The sequence below is a fragment of the Girardinichthys multiradiatus genome, chromosome 9, assembly GCF_021462225.1.
Source record: "Girardinichthys multiradiatus isolate DD_20200921_A chromosome 9, DD_fGirMul_XY1, whole genome shotgun sequence".
Taxonomy (NCBI): domain Eukaryota; kingdom Metazoa; phylum Chordata; class Actinopteri; order Cyprinodontiformes; family Goodeidae; genus Girardinichthys; species Girardinichthys multiradiatus.
The window spans coordinates 10,614,107-10,633,958 of NC_061802.1; the positions used below are offsets into that span (position 1 = coordinate 10,614,107).

At 40.6% G+C, this 19,852-nt stretch overlaps 2 protein-coding genes across 6 annotated transcripts in view; one reads left to right on the top strand and one right to left on the bottom strand.

Annotated features, from left to right (window-relative positions):
• acsbg2 (acyl-CoA synthetase bubblegum family member 2) overlaps nt 1-2,943 on the top strand; it is a 28,389-nt gene extending 25,446 nt beyond the window's left edge. For all 4 annotated transcript variants that reach the window (XM_047375882.1, XM_047375883.1, XM_047375879.1 and 1 more), the window contains exons 14-15: nt 473-719; nt 1,694-2,943. In XM_047375882.1, the coding sequence (XP_047231838.1) occupies nt 473-719; nt 1,694-1,812 (366 nt within the window). In that variant the 3' untranslated portion in view covers nt 1,813-2,943. The remainder of the gene's footprint in view (nt 1-472; nt 720-1,693) is intronic.
• The window catches only part of mllt1a (MLLT1 super elongation complex subunit a), a 37,714-nt gene continuing 19,661 nt past the window's right edge, over nt 1,800-19,852 (bottom strand). Inside the window, exons 10-13 of one of the 2 annotated variants that reach the window (XM_047375885.1) lie at nt 18,277-18,342; nt 16,772-16,843; nt 14,944-15,114; nt 1,800-1,936 (exon numbers count right to left, since the gene is read on the bottom strand). In XM_047375885.1, the coding sequence (XP_047231841.1) occupies nt 14,986-15,114; nt 16,772-16,843; nt 18,277-18,342 (267 nt within the window). In that variant the 3' untranslated portion in view covers nt 1,800-1,936; nt 14,944-14,985. Of the gene's footprint in view, nt 1,937-14,943; nt 15,115-16,771; nt 16,844-18,267; nt 18,343-19,852 lie in introns of both variants that reach the window. The other variant, XM_047375884.1, reaches the window with a different exon arrangement.

The window sequence follows — 19,852 nt, forward strand, 5'->3', positions numbered from 1 at the left end:
TGGAAGTAATATTAATGTTCTTCAATCTGACAGAGAATCTGTAAAGGGAAATAAAGATTAGGGTCATGGCAAAGAGGCCTTCCAACATCAAAGACTTGGAGCTCTTCTCTGAAGACAAATCTTCACGGAAACCAGTGAAAACATGCAAAAAACTGCTTAGCAGTTATAAGAAGGGTTTGATTGCTGTAATGCAAGTAAAGATTTTTCCATTGATTAATGAGAACGTTTTTTTATATGCAGTTTATTTGATAAAATGTAAACAAAACTTGTGTTTTTCAAATTTTTTTTTTTTTTTTTTTTTCCCTATATTGTTGCCGGTCTTATTTCCTAATAGAAACTTCTTGATTTATTGAAAATAATCTTAGGTAGGAATAATTTCGGGCTTGTTGTCGGGACCAGCATTTTTAAAGCTGCACAGACTGAAGATTTAAAAGGCCAGGCAGTTAAAGGTGCTACGTTTCTCGTTCCGCAGTGCCAAGTCAACGCAGAGACGACCGACCCTGTGGACGAGCTGTCGCCAGAAGCCGTGGAGCTCTGCAGGAAGCTGGGCAGCAACGCCACGCGCGTCTCTGAGATTGCCGGCGGCCGGGACCGCGCAGTCCACGCCGCCATCCAGGAGGGGATCAACAAAGTCAACGAGAAGGCGACTTCCAACGCTCAGCGCGTTCAGAAGTGGATCGTTCTGGATCGAGACTTCTCAGTCGGCGGAGGAGAGCTGGGTCAGTGTCATGAATGTGCCGAGTGCTCTGTCTTCCTGTGGCTTCACAGCAGGCTTTGGTATTTGATTAAAGCTCATAAGCTTTTCTGTCCAGCTCTCAACAGAACGTCTTATCTTATCGGTCATAACATGAAAGTGGTGTTAAAAAATAAGAGCGAACATTTGTTTTCTCATGTTCCTGCTACGGTTAACCCCAAGCTTCTCTAAAATAAACAAAGGGCCTTTTCCACCCAACTGGGTCCACAGCTTATAAGCACCAATTATATGTGTCCTGTCTGACCTGCAGATTCAAATTTCTCTTATTCTAAGGACAATTCAGAAGAGAAAAATGTGCTGCGGGTTCTTTTAAACAGGAAGTACTGTTGAATCCTCAGGGAATTAAGCAACAAAGCATTTTTCCCTAACCTTTACCTGATTTTTATTATACTCAAAAAGATGCAACATCACATGCAGTTGGTGCGTTTGGAGAATGAAAATAGTGGGGGATCTTGGTTTTGCTGCATCTAATAAGGGAAAAAAACCCAGATTTTTCAGTATTTGACCCACTGATCAACAATCAGAGCCAATCAAGGCAAAATTGGCCGATTCCGATCTTTTGCCAATCAGAATCAATTGACTTGTGCATCACTAGTATAAAGGTGAGCCTTTATACTAGTGATGCACACTTTATAAGTTAATTAGTAAATTGTTAAAGTAGGAATCAGTCACCACAGCAACAGCGTTTACAAATTTTTTAATTCAACATAAAAAAAGTTTTGTATTCATATAAAAAATACCTTCAACGATTGCAATCATTTGCAGCTTCATCCTCATTGTTGTTGTTTGACAAACAGCAACGTTCTAACAGGAACTCTGGGCAGCAGGATTGTTTTAACCAACCTGCTAAGAAAGCCTCTGGGTCAAGCTCAGAGACTCACCCTGCAGCCGCAGCATTCTGGGAAAGATCTTAACAGCTAATCTTCGGTTGTCCTACAGGTCCGACCATGAAGCTGAAGAGGCCCGTGGTGCTGAAGATGTACAAAGATCCCATTGAGAACCTCTACAAAGAGACGTCGACCCCGCTGACCCAAGACAACCCGCTGCCTCTCAAATAGAGGTGCGACCTTCAGACAGCCAGCGTCGCCCTCCGCCTCTTAAGCCCGTCTCCTGATGTCGTTTTGTTCCTGCATGGTTGTTTCGCCTCAGGCTGTGGTCCTTCAGTCTTGGTTTACGTTGGTCCTTGTTGTACAGACAAAGCAGAGAATTAGCTTTATGGGTTTAAATCCAAACGCAAACATTTATTTGATGAAATATCAGCATAGAGCGGTTTGTGGAGAGGTGGTACTGAAATACTTGAGCTACAGACAGAATCCAAACGCAGCAGTTAATAGGATCCTTTTAAAGGAATGACTTGATATTTATTTTTTTTGTTTGCCAAAGCAGTTCTTACAAAAAGAATTAATAAAAATACACAAATCGAATGAAGAAAAAAGTTTTAGTTGCAGTTTTTCTGAACTCAAAACTATCTCTAAATTATAAACATGAAGCCATTTATGTTGCTTTTTTTTTTTTTTTACTTGTAAAGTCATCCTGTGTTGAGTTGCTTTATGCTCACTTGTTCATTCTGTGGAATATTGTAAATATGTTTGCTATGTTTGATGACCTCTTGGTTGAATTGGTTCTTTTCAATTGAGTTGAGGGGGTAAAATGTACATTTGTTAGGTTACATGTCAGTTTATATATCAGCTAAAATCACCTCGTTGTTATGGGTCTGTGCATCTTTTGGCCTTCTTGAAGATTTTATTTTTTATTTAATGGGACATAAAAAAAAAGCGTATTGCACTCAGTACAGCTGCTCTATACAAGCGGTTATTGTATATAATTATATTTTAGGTATGTGAAGCATTCAGAACTTGGTGGTTCTGGTTCTGGAGTTATTTAAACAGATGAATAAAGGAAATGATGGTGATTCAGTTTCAGGGTTAAATTAATTTTCAGTTGCACCAACATCTAGTTGACTGAGGCGACTTTCAATGTAAAAACAATAACAAAAAATCTGATGTAAACAAAGCACGGTAAATCGCTAGCAGTGTGAGAGCTCACAAAAAAGCAGACAGAAACTGAATTCACTTGAACCTGAGCTGCTTAAATCAAAACACATTCATGCAGCAGAGAGAAAGTGAATCCTGACAGAAATGTGAATATTTCTTTCATCTGTCCTGAAATAAAAAGTCATGGCAACCATGTGTGGAGGTACTTTTTTTTTTTTTTTACTTTTAGTAGCTCCAAGTATGGAGATTTAACATGGCAATATTTGGGAATTAATATATCATCACACCGTGATATCAATGGAGAGAAAATTAACTCATTTTTAAAGTTTAAAGCTAAACTGTTTGATAAAAATAATTTTGGTACACAGTGTTCCCAAGTCTGAAAAACTGTGTTTTATATGGATTTTGTGATCGACCAGCAGAAGGTAATCTTAAAGGTGCGGCGTGCATTTTTATTTAGCTTCCCATTAATGTCTCTATCAGCGTTGCGCATTTAGGGACATTGTGGATGAGTTACTTTCCCAACATGCACAGCAGCTGCAGTCCGTAAATCCCATACCAGCTTCCTTTCACTCTTCATTACATGAGATAAAAACTGCTACCGAGACTCGAGTCCGAGACCAGGAGTCCAAGTCAAGTGTTTAGAACACAAGTCTGCAGGTACATCTCAAAAGACTATAATGTTGTGAAATTGTTAAATATTGAAAACTGATGGTATTGCACCATAATCAGCTGGTTAACTCAATCACCTGCAAAGGTTTCCTGAGCCTCAAACAGGTCTCTCAGTCTGGGTCAGTATGCTACACAATCATGGGGAATATAGCTGACTTTTTACACTGTAATTCAAATCTTATTTTATGTAATGGATTTGCACAAAATAGTCTAAGTTGGTAAGGCGAAACGAGAAAGATATGAATATGTATCCACCCCCTTTAGATTTTCTGAAAGGCCTCAGACGCATCACACCGTGAAGACCGAGGAGCTCTACAAACAAGTCAGGGACAAAGTTGAGAAGTACAAGTTAGGGTGGGGTTATAAAAAAATATCCAAATCTTGATGTTTCCCTGGAGCACCATTGGCTCAATCATCTTCAAATGGAAAGCACAACGAACCTGTCTCGAGAGCGCCGCCCACCATAACACACAGACAACGCAAGGAGGGCATTAATCAGAGAGCCAGCACACTGACCAAAGGTAACCCTGAAGGAGTTGTAGAGCTCTACAGCAGAGACAGGAGTATTTGTCCATTGGACCACAATAAGCTGGGCTTTATGGCCAAGAAAATGCCATTTGTGTTAAAAATAAGAAGGCACGTTTTGAGCTTGCCAAAACGCACAAGGTCGACTCCACAAACGTATGGAGGAAAGTCATGGTGGCATCTGGTCAAATGGGACTAAAATTTAATTTTAAGCCACCAAGGAAAACACTATGTCTGGTGTAAACCCAACACATTTTATCCCGAGAACACCATCCCCACAGTGAACCATGAAGGTGGCAGCATAATGCTGTGGGAATGTTTTCCAGCATCAGGGACTGGGAAACTGGTTTGATTCAAGGGAAAGATGGATGGTAATAAATACAGGGATCTACTGGAGCAAAATCTGTCAGTGTGCCTGTGACATGAGACTGGGACAGAGGTTCACCTTCCAGCAGGACAATCACCTGATGCATACTGCTAAAGCAACACTCCAGTGGTTTAAGGGGAAAACTTTTAATGTGTTGGAATGGCCTAGTCAAGGTCCAGACCTCAATGCAGTTGAGAATCTGTAGTTAGACTTGAAGAATGCTGTTCACAGGTGAAAACCAACCAACGTAAAGGAGCTCAAACCTTTCCACGTCTTCCCTGACCCTTCTGCTGTGTTCCTTGATCTTCCTGAAGCCATTTCTTCACTAATGTTCTCCAACAAACATCTGATGCCTTCACAGAAAAGTTGGTTTCATACTGAGGTCCACCACACAGGTGGACTATATTTAAAAATTAGTTTTCTTTGTCACACAAAATCCTTTGAAAGTTGCGACGGTAACGACACAAAATGTGAAAACATTTAGGAATTAGCAGGTACCCACCCCACACGGCCCTAAAGTGGATCATCTACAGGTCCTTCTCAAAATATTAGCATATTGTGATAAAGTTCATTATTTTCCATAATGTCATGATGAAAATTTAACATTCATATATTTTAGATTCATTGCACACTAACTGAAATATTTCAGGTCTTTTATTGTCTTAATACGGATGATTTTGGCATACAGCTCATGAAAACCCAAAATTCCTATCTCACAAAATTAGCATATTTCATCCGACCAATAAAAGAAAAGTGTTTTTAATACAAAAAACGTCAACCTTCAAATAATCATGTACAGTTATGCACTCAATACTTGGTTGGGAATCCTTTTGCAGAAATGACTGCTTCAATGCGGCGTGGCATGGAGGCAATCAGCCTGTGGCACTGCTGAGGTCTTATGGAGGCCCAGGATGCTTCGATAGCGGCCTTTAGCTCATCCAGAATGTTGGGTCTTGAGTCTCTCAACGTTCTCTTCACAATATCCCACAGATTCTCTATGGGGTTCAGGTCAGGAGAGTTGGCAGGCCAATTGAGCACAGTGATACCATGGTCAGTAAACCATTTACCAGTGGTTTTGGCACTGTGAGCAGGTGCCAGGTCGTGCTGAAAAATGAAATCTTCATCTCCATAAAGCTTTTCAGCAGATGGAAGCATGAAGTGCTCCAAAATCTCCTGATAGCTAGCTGCATTGACCCTGCCCTTGATAAAACACAGTGGACCAACACCAGCAGCTGACACGGCACCCCAGACCATCACTGACTGTGGGTACTTGACACTGGACTTCTGGCATTTTGGCATTTCCTTCTCCCCAGTCTTCCTCCAGACTCTGGCACCTTGATTTCCGAATGACATGCAGAATTTGCTTTCATCCGAAAAAAGTACTTTGGACCACTGAGCAACAGTCCAGTGCTGCTTCTCTGTAGCCCAGGTCAGGCGCTTCTGCTGCTGTTTCTGGTTCAAAAGTGGCTTGACCTGGGGAATGCGGCACCTGTAGCCCATTTCCTGCACACACCTGTGCACGGTGGCTCTGGATGTTTCTACTCCAGACTCAGTCCACTGCTTCCGCAGGTCCCTCAAGGTCTGGAATCGGCCCTTCTCCACAATCTTCCTCAGGGTCCGGTCACCTCTTCTCGTTGTGCAGCGTCTTCTGCCACACTTTTTCCTTCCCACAGACTTCCCACTGAGGTGCCTTGATACAGCACTCTGGGAACAGCCTATTTGTTCAGAAATTTCTTTCTGTGTCTTACCCTCTTGCTTGAGGGTGTCAATAGTGGCCTTCTGGACAGCAGTCAGGTCGGCAGTCTTACCCATGATTGGGGTTTTGAGTGATAAACCAGGCTGGGAGTTTTAAAGGCCTCAGGAATCTTTTGCAGGTGTTTAGAGTTAACTCATTGATTCAGATGATTAGGTTCATAGCTCGTTTAGAGACCCTTTTAATGATATGCTAATTTTGTGAGATAGGAATTTTGGGTTTTCATGAGCTCTATGCCAAAATCATCTGTATTAAGACAATAAAAGACCTGAAATATTTCAGTTAGTGTGCAATGAATCTAAAATATATGAATGTTAAATTTTCATCATGACATTATGGAAAATAATGAACTTTATCACAATATGCTAATATTTTGAGAAGGACCTGTATGCATAGAAAATGGATTGATGGGAACATCACCGATAAGCCGAGCAAAATGGCAACAGAGCTCAGCAATAACATCCGACACTTTTCCTGCAACCTTAATACAAGAAGAACAATCAGGTCCATCGGTTTATGACAAAACAGGAAATAGAACATTTGGATAGCAACTTAAAAGGGGCGGTAACCTGGATTAGAGCTTTCTGACAGCTGGTGTTTTTTTCCCACCAAAACAAGATTGTGATTGGCTGATCAGATACATGGAGCTGAGGTTTTCATTCACAGCAAATAATAAGTCCTGTTGTTCGAGTCTGAAGCAGATTATTGATCAGCTTTTACCAACAGGCATCTTCCCCCTCTGAGGCGGCGGCATTATGAGCTGACCTTTTAACCCCGAGCGGTCTCCACTCTGACCACAACATGAACTTCCCATGAACCTTGTGTGAACCCAGGTCACACAGCGGCCAATGACTTCACACACACACTGAGACAACAGTTCTTAATGACTTTATTAATAATATGATTTCAAAATAAAAAATAACAATAAAATAAGGTTTCATCCTCGTTAAGAACTTGCATCATATGGCCACATGGTGGCATCGCAATGCCAAGTTTTGTTTTGTTTCAAAAATACCAAATTGTTCTTTTTGCCATCCAGTCCATTTGTTCTGCTCGTCGTTGCTTTGAACACAAACGTAGAACATTTTTCAGACCCCGCCCCACCCCCCCGAGTTAGAAAACAAATCAAACCTTTATAAATACAGGCGACTCTGTCCCCTCAGTTATATAGACTCATTATGACACAAACGACACAGGAAACACCCGGTGTCTGCACATGGGCCCCCTCCTGCACATGTTTGATCTTCTCTCCATCTGTTAAAGATCCACACAGTAGATAACCCACCTCTGCAGCTCCAGAACACATATTACATATAATATAGTCTGAGCTGAAGTGCCCCAAACCTCACAGTTACTAAGTAAAGGCTCTGCCACTGTGTTGTTTTGTTTTTTTGTCCCTCCTGTACAACTTCACTGTTGGGGTTTCCACAACACTACATTACCCATGGTCCTCAGCTTACTGGACCAGGGAACAGAACAGAAGAACAACAAAAATATTTTCTGGTTATTTTAAAGTCATCAAGGCACATAATGCACTGAATTTGAGCAGAGTTGGTGGCAGATACCTTCACTTTGCAACTCTGCCGTCTGGGATGTTTCTCTTCTCCAATGCAATAATAATAAAAAAATAAAATGAAATGACAATTAAACCTTGTGTACAGACTGCTATGATTCAGACCAAAAACAAACAAAACTGAACCAGATATAATACAGGAAATTAGCTTTTTATCTTAATTTCCTGGAATCAAACTTGCTTCCTCCCACTCTTGTCCAGTTATTTGTACTAGGCATGGGCCGGTTACCGGCGTCAAGATTTAAAAAACTTACGGCTTTAAAATGGCTAAAAGTTTCAAGTTGTTCTAATTTCTTCAAGACCTTCTACTGACATGTTGGGCGTGCTTTTCCCTGGCTTTCAACAAAGGCAAAATTTCTTGTTTGAAAATATTTCCTGCAGTAAAAAGCACATAAAGTCACTGAAGGTTACATACTGTAGTAACATTTGTATAACTGAAACAGACATTATTATTTTAGCAGCAGTCTTTTCTGCAGCTGTATTGAGAATGGCATCATAGCACTGCCTTTCCACCCACTTGTTGCTGTGGACTGCCAGTCAGCCAGCTGAAAACAACTCCTACACTTGTGTACAATATGAACAAATTTGGCTTCTTTTATAAGGTTTTTTAGCTGCGAAAAACCCAGACATCACTCTTCTTAAATAGAGACTAACCAATTATTCAGCCAGAGGTCGTAAACAGATGATTTTGCCATGACCAGGCGGTCAAGCTTTGAAAATTCGTTTTTTTTTTTTCCATTCCCGTTTATTAAATTAATCACAACTAGGAACTCCCACCATTTTTAGTTTAAAAACAACCCAGCCAACAGGATGGAAAATGCACTTTGATGGAAGACACGCTAAACGTTAGAAACATGCTGTGTTGTGTTTCAGATTTCTCATTATGAGGTTTAACATATAAAAAGCATTCAAAATATTTTTTCTAGCTTTCCTAATTGTTGTCTTTTAGAGTTTCATAGAATAGAACATGGAAATTGTGTGGTCAGACCTGAAAGAAACGGGAAACTAGTATCGGCCAGGAAAAGCCTGATCGGTGCATCCCTACAGTGTTTACAGTTGGAAAACTCCATACAGCATATCTGTTAGGCAGCTGGCTACCAATTACACATCTAATACTAGAGTTTACTGTAACTGTGTTGGTCTAAAAGGAGCACAATGACAAAAAGTTACAATATTCTGCTCAACAAGCACAACTACTACTAAATTACATGTTTATTTTGTTTTTTTTTCCCCTTAAGGCTATGTATTATAATCAGATGCACCGATCAGGCTTTTTCTGGCCGGTGCCGATTTTATTGAGGTCTGACCCACCAGGGTATTTCCACATCACAGCATATGTCCCTAACCTTTGTCTGTTTTTTAAATCAACTCATACAATTGTGTTGGCAAATATATAGAAAAATGGTGGAAGCTCCTAGTTTTAATGCTAAGTGAAAACAAAAAGCAGATTTTTTTTTGTTGTATTTGACTAGATAACCGACCAGAGCGAACCAACGGTAAACCATCTGATCTCGAACTCTGACTGACTCACTGGTCGCTCTAAATATTAGAAAATATTTTAGTGGCAGGTGGAATTATAGTTGCTTTGTCATTTTTAAACAAAAGCAATTAGATCATGTTGAACATCTGTGTTTAGATTTTGCCTGTAAAACCAGCGTATTTTATTTTTTACTTCAGTTCTTCATACTATAAGAATCTTATCCCGGCCCGTGCTTCATTTGTACTCAAAGCAGAGGGCAACAACAAACAGTCAAGCTTATCCTGCCTCTTGGTGTTCAGCCGTCATCAGAATTATTAAAAACACAAAAATCACACTGGGATCGTCCGTCCATAACAACATAGCGTGCCTAAAATAGACTTGACCGGCATGTTTGTGTGGAAATAATGACATCACATGCCAAAATAAACGAAATTAAATAAAAACAAGATTGGCAAAGGAAAAACAAATCAATTCATATTGTATTGCATGTAAATATTGTATAAAATCCTTAAAAATACAGTTTCTGTAACTACTTAAGCACTGAAGTCATCACAGCCAAAAGTGCAGAGGTCCATAAATAAAATGGGGTAGACTGGGGGCGAAGGGGTCGGGGGTGACACCCCTGAATGAGTGCCTGGTCAAGGGTCAGAGTTCATGAACTAGGACCTAGAAGCTCTCAAATTGGTGCACAGAAAAGAGGAAACTTGTTCTTCATCGATTCTCTCCTATGTCAGTTTCAAAGTTTGTTCTCAGTGATCGCGGCCTGGAGTTCTGTTGGAGGGGCACCTCGAGGAAATGAAGGTGCTGCGGGTGGGGGAGAGAGGAGAGGGCAGGAGGGAGGCAACCGGCAGGGTGAGTAAGGCCGCGTGGATCCAGCTTTTCTTGTTTTTATTCTGAGACGGGATTTTACGGTAAAAACGGAGCGCGTCACCGCGCCAGGCAGGGAACACAGGACAAAAAAAGAATAGAGAAAGTATTAAAGCTATCAAAGCGTCAGAATAAAAACACAGTGGGCAGGAAGGTGAGAAGACAAGGGAGAGGATCTCTCACAGATGGACTGTCCCACAGTGGGCCGGTGTGTGTGTGTGTGTGTGTGTGTGTGTTCCTAATCTAGAGGGGTCACAGGATCAAAACACACTGAGGGCCTGAATCAAGAGGCTCATCTCTGGACAATCTGAGGCTACTGGAAGAGCAGAAACTGGTCTCACTCAAACAGAGGAGAAACACTAACGCATGGTTGAACTGCAGGAAAATTATCAGTGCAAATAACATAAACAGGTAAATAAAAAAAAAGATAAAACAGTAAATATTAAAAGCAAGAAAATAACCACTCATCATAATAAACAACGAAGGTATGAGACAACTTACAGACTCCACTATAGGAGCGGAAAAACATCTAAGGTTTGCTTTTATGCCTCATTTATGCAGTAAACAGCTAATAGGTGTGTATACAGTACTGTCTGATGAAACACGTCTTACTTATTGCTCATTATTCCTACATTTACGAGGGCCCCTTTCAGGTGGCTTACCTGCAGGAATTATGTCTCATTCAGCTGACCCTTACCGTTTCTGGTTTAAAAAGATGTGTTTCAATTCAGGATGCCAGAGAGTTAGCTACAGACTCTGCAACGGCGGCAGAAATCTCCCAGCCTTTTAAACTAGCGGTTCCTGCAGAGCACGACACTTAAACGTTGTCGTGTTATGTGGACTGTCTCCAACAAAAGCAGGCCAATACTTTATCGTGCGCTGTGCAGCTGTGTTGCAAGTATTCATACCCCTTCAACATTTTCACACTTTGTCACACGGCAGCCACATACTTTAATGCGTTTTACTGTGTTTTGATGTGAACGATCAACACAAGGTTTTCTATAATTGTGATGTAGAAGGTTTTCCATTTTTTTTCACAAATAAAAATCTGAAAAATATGGCATGCATTTGTCCAGCTGTGTGTCCAACTGTTCTGTGAAGGTGAACAAATATCATCATGGTGACCAAGGAGAACTTTGGACAGGTCAGGGAGAAGAAGTGAAGTTTAAAGCAGGTTTAGGTTATAAAATAATGATCCAAGCTTTAAACATCTCACAGAGCTCCATTGAATCCATTATCCAAACTTACCAAGACACGGCCATCCGTGTAACTGACAGGCCAGGCAGGAAGAGGAGCATTAATTAAAGAAGGAGCCCAGAGTCCCATAGTAACTGGAAGAGCTGCAGAGATCCGTTGCTCAGGTGGGGCATAAGTTCAGGGGAGAACTATTAATCTTTCACTCTACAAATATGGATTTATGGAAGACTACCATGAAAATAAGACAGGTTTCAATTCATTCTGAATGCACCCAGCCCATGGTGAAACATGGTGGTGGCAGCATCATGCTGAGGGATGATTTTATTTAGCATGGACAGAGAAGCTGATCAGAGTTATTAGGAAGATAAATGAAGGTAAATACAGTACAACACTGTAGTAAAACTTATTAGAGGTCACTAAAGACATGACAGTGGGACGGACATCTTCCAGCAGGACAACAACATCACAACCAGAGCTGCAATGGGACGGTTTAAGCTTGGGTTATTTTTCAAAGAAGAATGGATATCATTTTCCTTTCATTTCACAATTATATACTAGTTATGTTTGTCTATGGCATAAAGTCCCAACGAAATGCTGCAAAGTTTGAAGCTGTAACGGGAGAAAATGTGAAAATGTTCAAAGAGCATGGAAAGGTTTAATTTATGAACCAACTTAGCCGCCGGTTAAAGTGAGCCAGTTTGGTGAGACTGCTTCTCCAAGATGTTCATCTGATCCATCAAACCGTCGTCTTAACTCAGGCCTCAGTGAGACATTTCCACCACTAAGGGAGAGCGCAGGGGGAAGAAAAGTGTTTCTTTATTACCGTTGCTGCTTAAGTGCCTGGCCTCCTTTGATCGAGCGACATGCAACGTTCAACTGGTTGAAGAGGGAGCCCAGACCCTTCTCATCGACGACGATAAACACTCACAAAAACACACAATGCAAAAAGCCCCAACTAGAGCTAATAAAAGTGAGAAACTACCACAGTATTCTGATGTTTTCTTTTTACAAACCTAACCTCAGAACAGAAAGCGATGACCACCATCCACAAAAACTATCAATTATCAGGTCGGACTAACAGAGATATTCTTGATAAAAGGCCCACAGCCCACAGGAAGCAATGATGGAAACCATTAAGACAATACTGGATATTCAGGCATCCCAATTAACACTTGTTTCCCCAAAAAGGGGTAATTGTGAGGGAGGAGGGGTTCATTTGTGTGAACAAGACTACACCCCCCGCTTAGTGCTGCGCGCTGCAGAAAAAGGCACTGGAGTGGGGCTGTTGCAAGCCGTAAAAAAGTAAGAGCAATATACATTCAGAGCTCACAGGTTATCACAGGTTACACAAAACGCACTTGTAGAAAAATAAAATGTAAAAAAGCGTGGCCCCTATTTCTCCTCTTTGTTTTTGGATTTTGGGTAAAACGAGTATGGCTACTTTTTTTTTTTGTTTTTTGTTTTTGTTCCAACCCAACCAAGAAGGCAAATTCAGGAGCGATCCTCCACTGCTGTGGCCGCGAGCATCTGAGCCCTTTCATACGCGCAAAACAGAGGGAATGTGGGGACGAGACCTTTAGGGGAAGGGGTACTCGGTCTGATGGAGGTCAAGGCTCGGCTTTCATTTGGAAAGCAGAGAAACTTAACAAAACGAGAGTTTTCAAATGTTCAAACAGCAGAAAAACCAGAGCGGGGTCTCACGCAGGTCACAGGAGAAAATGTGCATCGGGGTACTACTTTTCCACAACCCCTCCGTACAGCGTTTACAAGCACTGAAAACATAAAAAAGGCAATTAAAGGTAAACATTTAAATCAACTTCAGTTAATGCTTTGGAGGCCGACTGTCTTTTACTCTTAAAATAGTCTTCAGCAAAATTGCTCCAGGCTTTCTGAGGACGTTGGTTGCTTTTCTGTACAACATGCTTAAACATAACTAAGGTGGATAAGGAGGAAAAAAGAAACCCTTCAGGTTAAGACCAAGACCGATTTGACCGATCATCAGTGCCGAGAAAATCGGCCTATCCCAATATACAGCAATATACAGATCGATCTCCGTCAAACACTTTGACAATCTACTTAGAAATAAGTACCCTAAAATCCAATTTAGATCTTTTTGCAAAGCTGTTTGTTGGGTAAAAACACTGGAGATGCACCAATCAGGCTTTGCCTGATCAATACCAATTTTCTGTGGAGGCCTGACATGCAGATAACAGTTTTTTACTGATTCCAACTTTATTATTCCTAAAACGAAGAGATAGAAGAGGAATAATATCCAGCACGTTCTGTTGTAATTCAACAGAAAATAAAGGTCCCTCACCTTAACCTGATTTTTATTTGACTCAAAAAAGGTGCATCAAATCAATCATTGTTGGCTGTATTTATAGACTGAAAATGATTTAATGGAAAGGAAATAAATTCGGATTTTTACCCAAATCACAGAGATGTCAGTTAAGCTTTTAACAAACAAAACAAATGTTCAGGCACTTGGTGGAAAACTATTTTAAAAAGCAGTCAAAGTCCAAAGAACAGAGAGATTTTGCAAGGAAGCCTTTCTGACTGGAGCTAAAACACAAATAAATTAAGATCTCCTACAAACAAATTCTTTATAAATAATCCCTGTTGCGTAGTTATTTATTCTCTGATTAATCTCAAACTCAACGTTAATTTGTTGCAAAAAAGAACATATGTTCCAAACAGACAGCCTTCTTCTTCTGTTACACAAATTTTGCAGCATTCGACTATGTTTTAAAATCACAAGTAGCCTCAATATTGCATGTTTATAACCTAAGGTACCATTTTCAAGTTAAAAACTAACCATGAGCAACAAAAGGTTGCTACTTTCAGGGTAGTTTATAGCTGATGGTAGTGTGCTTCTGTGATAAAGCAACAAAAAGTCTACTTTAATTAAGCTGAAGGTGTTTTCATGTTATCATGTAGTCTAAAAGGTCTGTCAATTATCTCTGTAACAAAGGGATATATAGTTAAAAAAAATAAGAAAAAAAATGTTTTTACTTTGAAAATCATTAACTGATGAGAAGTGAATGACATTATCTGGTTTGTCTGTCATTTACAAGTAAACCAAAGTGTGTTAAAAGCATTTTCAGTGCTTATAAACTAATAGGGGGCTAGTAGGGCAAAGTGTGCTTGTTGGTTAGAGGTTGGTGGGAGAAATGCAACTGGCTGTTTGTGCTCAAGTTTCATAAACAAAAGTCAGTAACCACAAAGACAACTTGTTCTCTTTAACCTCAGCAGCACAACTCGTACACAGACTCAAACGGCATTCACGCGCACCTCAGGTGTGTTGGAAGAGAAGCGAGCTGCAGCTGACAACGTGGGGGTGGGAAGGAGCTGGAGTGTTGCTCTGTTAAGTTAGGAGTGTGCATGTGAAGTAGGAGAAGAAGAGGAGGACGAGGAGGAGGGGAAGTATTAGGTTAGCAAAGGCGGGAGTAGTATAAGTACAGGAGGGCGAAGGAAGAGGGGGGGTTGTGTGGCGAAATCCACAGCTCGGCACAGATTTGTGTGTGTAGTGAAAATCCTGACCAGACGGGGTCAGACGCTCCGGCGTTTCCTCACACACCACCTCCTCCTCCTCCTGTTTCCTCCCCAGCGTCACGTGAAGGTGGTGTTGTGTGCTTGTGACTGTTCATGTGTTTCTGTTTTGTGGTGTGGTTGTTCGATGCTTCAGTCAGGCTTGTGAAAAGGCTGCGACAGACGTTTCTGCTCATCTCTTCTGCAAAGAGCAGGCATGATGGCGAGGCTACCTCTGCCGCTGACATCCACACGCTGGCCCCCCCTGCTTCCTGTCACGTGGCTGTCGCCTCCAGGTAGCTCTGTAGTTTGCGGACGGTGGACTCGTCCAATGAAAAGAGGTCAAAGTCAAAGGTGGTGTTTGTCACGTTGAAGTGGCCGGTCTCCTCGATCAGGTTGACAATCTGGAGAATAAATAAATTTACTATGCAAGGCCAAAGTATATCAGTTTTAGTCATAAATGTAAACATGATGCATGAACTTACAGAGCCTTGCTAAAGTATTCACACTCTTTTTTTAGGGTTTTTTTAAAAGGGTTTTTTCATGTTTCAACCAAAAACTTCAATGCATTTTATTGGGAGTTCATGCGACAGACCAACACAAAGAAGTGCACAATTGTGAAGTGGAAGGAAAATATATAAAGATATTTTTTTTTTACAATAGAAATCAGAAAACTGGTTCATACATTTGTATTCAGCCACCCTGAGAAAACTCTGTAGAACCATTTGTTGCAATTACTTTGGGTTTGCATGTTTAGGTACTTAAATGTTTGAACCAGAGCCATTTTACAAAGAACAATGGGCAGAGTGAATGGAAAGATTCCCAGCTGGATTTAGGTCTGGACTTTGACTAGATCATTCTAACACATGAAAAAGCTTTGTTAGGGTTGTTATCCTGCTGGAAGGTGAACATATGCTCCAGTCTTCTGCAGCCTGTAACAGGTTTTCCTCCAGACCACCCTGCATTCAGCTCCATCCATCTTCCCATCGACTCTGACCAGTTTCCCTGTTCGTGCAGAATGAAAGGATCCCCACAGCATGATGTCGCCACCACCATGTTTCCCATAGGAAACGGTTTATTCACATTAAGGATCAATGTTAATTTTCACCACACATACCTCTGCACTCAGGCCAAAATGTTCTGTTCTGGCATCATAAAAGCAGAGCATCTTCTCCCACGTGGTTTATGGTAAACTCTAAATGAGATGTCTTAATGCTTTAATTAGGCAACAGCTTTCCTCTTGCTACTCTTCTATAAAGGCCAGATTTTAGAGCACACAACTACTGGTTGTCCTGTCGACAGTTTCTCCCACATTAGCTGTGGATCTCTGCTGCTCCTTCAGAGTAATCATAGGCATTTTGGCCTTTCTCTGATTAATGCGCTTCTCAAAACGGACAGCAATGTCTTGGTAGGTTTGCAGTTGTCCCATATTCTTGATTTTCAGATGATGGATTGAACAGCACCTCATGAGACTTTCAAAGCTTGGGAAACTGTTTTATAACAGAATTTCTGTAGTCAGAGGCTTCTTCAAATCTGCTGTAAGACAGACCTCTACAGGAGACCCTTCCTGCCCACAGCCATCAGCAGCTACAGCAGCTCTATGAAGAAACCTTCATAATATGACCTACAACATTTAATTTCCCTTTGGGATTAATAAAGTATTTATTCAAGTAAATAACCTATTTTTACTTTAAACTTCTCCACAGCCTTATTCTGACCTGTCTGCTGTGTGCCTTGGGTTCTTCATGATGCTTTTTGTTCACTAATGTCCTCAGACAAATCTTCACAGAACAGCTGGATTTAAACTAGGATTAAATTACACACACACACACCCCCACACACACACAGGTGGACTAAATTTACTTTCACTGATTTTCTTTAGAGGGCTGAAGTGTGAAAATCATGTGTTCCCAATCTTCTATGTGCCAATAATCCACTACTTTGTGTTGGTCCATGAAGTAAAATCTCAATAAAATACATTTAGGTGTGTGCCTTTAACATAGATACTGTAGACACTGGATCCTATGTTTTAATATAACAGAGAAAGATAGGAGCACCCACCTGCTGCAATACATTACGCTCCCTTAACGCCATCAGTCTGCGGTGGAGGTCCACCAGTTCCTCTGTGTAGGCCTGCAGCATTCATGAGGGAAATATAGGAGGTCAGAAAGCGATAGAGAATCTCACAGAGAAGTTACTTGTGGAGGAACGACTGAGAATGTCTTTTCTACAGGTTACTTCTATGCTTTTCCACATCTGAGAATATTTTACGGGTTACAAGAGACTCAGAAAAAACATTTTAGGTAGCTTGTTTCCCCTGAATCTTAGAGCTGGAGTCTCAAAAAAGGAGCAAATCTGCTGATGTTTACCTGAAACTACAGAGGTCCACTGGATTTATTCTTCTCTGCTAGGCTTAGACCAGTGGTGTCCAGACATTTTGCATCGACGGCCAAAATCGGCAAGTTGAAAATAGTCCCAATTACAAATGCAAAGTAATAATATTACAAATTCCTTACATTTTACATGTAAGGCAATAAAGTAATCATGTAATATTTCAGTGAAACAAAGTATAAAAGAACATTGTATCGTAGTTCTGAAAAGGGTTTTCCTTAATAAAAGAAACCAATGAAACGTTTTAGGTTGAGTGTTTTCTATTTTGTTGGTCCAACAAAATGTTTCTAGTTCATTCCCAGCAACAAAAACGAGAACCTGCACGAAACACGTTTAATGAACGGCTGGACCCAAGTCTGATTTTGAGTAGAAGACGCTGGATGTTTGTGGCCCTACTAGGGCTGCAACAACGATTATTTTGCTAATCGATTAATCCGTCAGCCCTTTTTTCTGATAAACCGATTAATAATCAGACAGCAAAAGGTGCTTAATAAGAGATTTTTTAAAGAATCTGAACCGGGTGAAGCTTAAATTATACCACTTGAGAAACATTTTGCCTAATTATTGCTCTGAGTGGATTGTTCTTTCTGCAAATGGCACGTTTTAGAGTCTGTATATTCCAGTTAACGATTATTTGATTACTAGATTAAGCACTATTAATCTAAAGAATTGTTTCAGCCCTAGGCCTAACTTACCGTACTACGAAATGAAAATTAAAGCAAAAACATTGAATTAGATATAAATTTGTCAATAAAAACCTCATCCTAAAAAAATGCGTAAGCTTCATTTATTGGAGGCCAAATTTGTACCATCCTTGATCCACACAAATTTACTCCAAATGGCCCCGGGTCGCACTCTTGACACCTTTGGTTTAGACTAATATAATTTATTGTGTTCAGAGTCAGAAATAATTTAGTAACTTGAACCACATTTGGTGTTGTTCTGGTCTTTGTTCTGAAGAAAGCCAAACCAACTTTTAACTCTCTGTGATGATTTAGAAGATTCAGAGGTATAACCTTGGATTTAATTTAATCTGAAGTCTGTTGTGTGATGTTAAAAGGTAAAACAGTCAAAGATTCGTTTAGCTTATTACTGTAAGTATCTCATAAAAGGAAGAATACGTTTATAGCATTTGCTGGAGTTTGAACATAAAAAGTTTGATTTACCCTTCCTACCTTGTCGTATCCCTTCTTCATCACCTTCTCCGAGCGAAAAGAGGAATCTGGGCTTTTTCGGACCACCTTTAGAACGGAGGCAAAGCAGAAACAGAGATGATTAGTAGGTTTAAAAACAGAAATACAAAGGCACACCATGCAAGACGGAAACATCTGGTACTTAAAAGAAATACAAAGAGCATTTTTACTTTTGTGTATTTGAACAGATGAAAAACAAAACTTGCGAGATTGTGCAAGTATTTAACAAATGGTTTAGTAAAACGAAAAATAAATGAGTACCCCGTTATAAGGAAGCTTGTACAACTGCTTTAAGCATCCGTGACATAAAGCAATTCTCATAAAATCTTATCTTTGTCTCAGATCATTCTGAGAAATTTTAACTGCATTCTTCTTTGAAATGTTGCATCATGTTCTTTGCGGTTTTACATGCATGCGGTTTCAATGACCATATGGCAGAGGTGTCCAACTCCAGTCCCAGAGAGCTACCAACCTGCAACCTTTAGATGCATCCCTTCTCCTACACACCATGACTCTGAAGAACCTCTCGGAACCAGGCCTCGGCAGGGTGCCTGGTACCGAGAGGAAACTCAGCCATTTTATTCAGGTGTATTGGAGAAGGGATGCATCTAAAGGTTTCAGGACAGCACCTCCTCAGGACTGGGGTTGGCTACCCCCTGCTGTGGGGTTTTGGGTCCTCTGGTTACAAAATTCAATTCAGTTTTATTTATATAGCGCCAATTCACAACACATGTTGTCTCAAGGCACTTCACAACAGTCAGGTTCATACATTCCAAATAATCCTAACCATTGAACAGTGCAGTCAGATTTAGTTATTTATTCAAATTGGATAAAAAGTTTTTCTATCTAAGGAAACCCAGCAGATTGCATCCAGTCAGTGACTTCTAGCATTCCCTCCTCCTGGATGAGCATGTAGAGACAGTGGACAGTCACTGGCGTTGACTTTGCAGCAATCCCTCATACTGAGCATGCATGTAGCGACAGTGGAGAGGAAAAACTCCCTTTTAACAGGAAGAAACCTCCAGCAGAACCAGAACCAGGCTCAGTGTGAGCGGCCATCTGCCACGACCGACTGGGGGTTTGAGAGAACAGAGCAGAGACACAAAGAGAACAAAGAAGCACTGATCCAGGAGTACTTTCTATGAGAAGGAAAAGTAAATGTTAATGGATGTAGCTCCTTTAGTCGTTTCACCTAGAAAGAAAGAACAGATGAACTCTGAGCCAGTTTTCAAGGTTAGAGTCTGAAAGAGAGCAGATATAATTAGTTACAGTAAAAGCTCAGTCAATCGCCATGTCTAGGAGAGAGAAAGGGTTAAACACTAAAAGACAGGGCCATGTGGATCATCTGTAGAAGGTGTGCATTAAGTTGTTGCCAGCAGAAGCTCGGATGATGCCCCTTTAAAGAAAGGTATCACAGGTAGACACAGAGTCAGGCCAGGTGTAGCTTCTAGGAAGAGAAAAGAGAGAAAACATAAAATTAAAAACTGAAATAACAGCAAATAATGCAAAATTGGAGAGTAGTGTGAGAATGTAGTGAAGAGGGTGAAAGTGGTCGTTA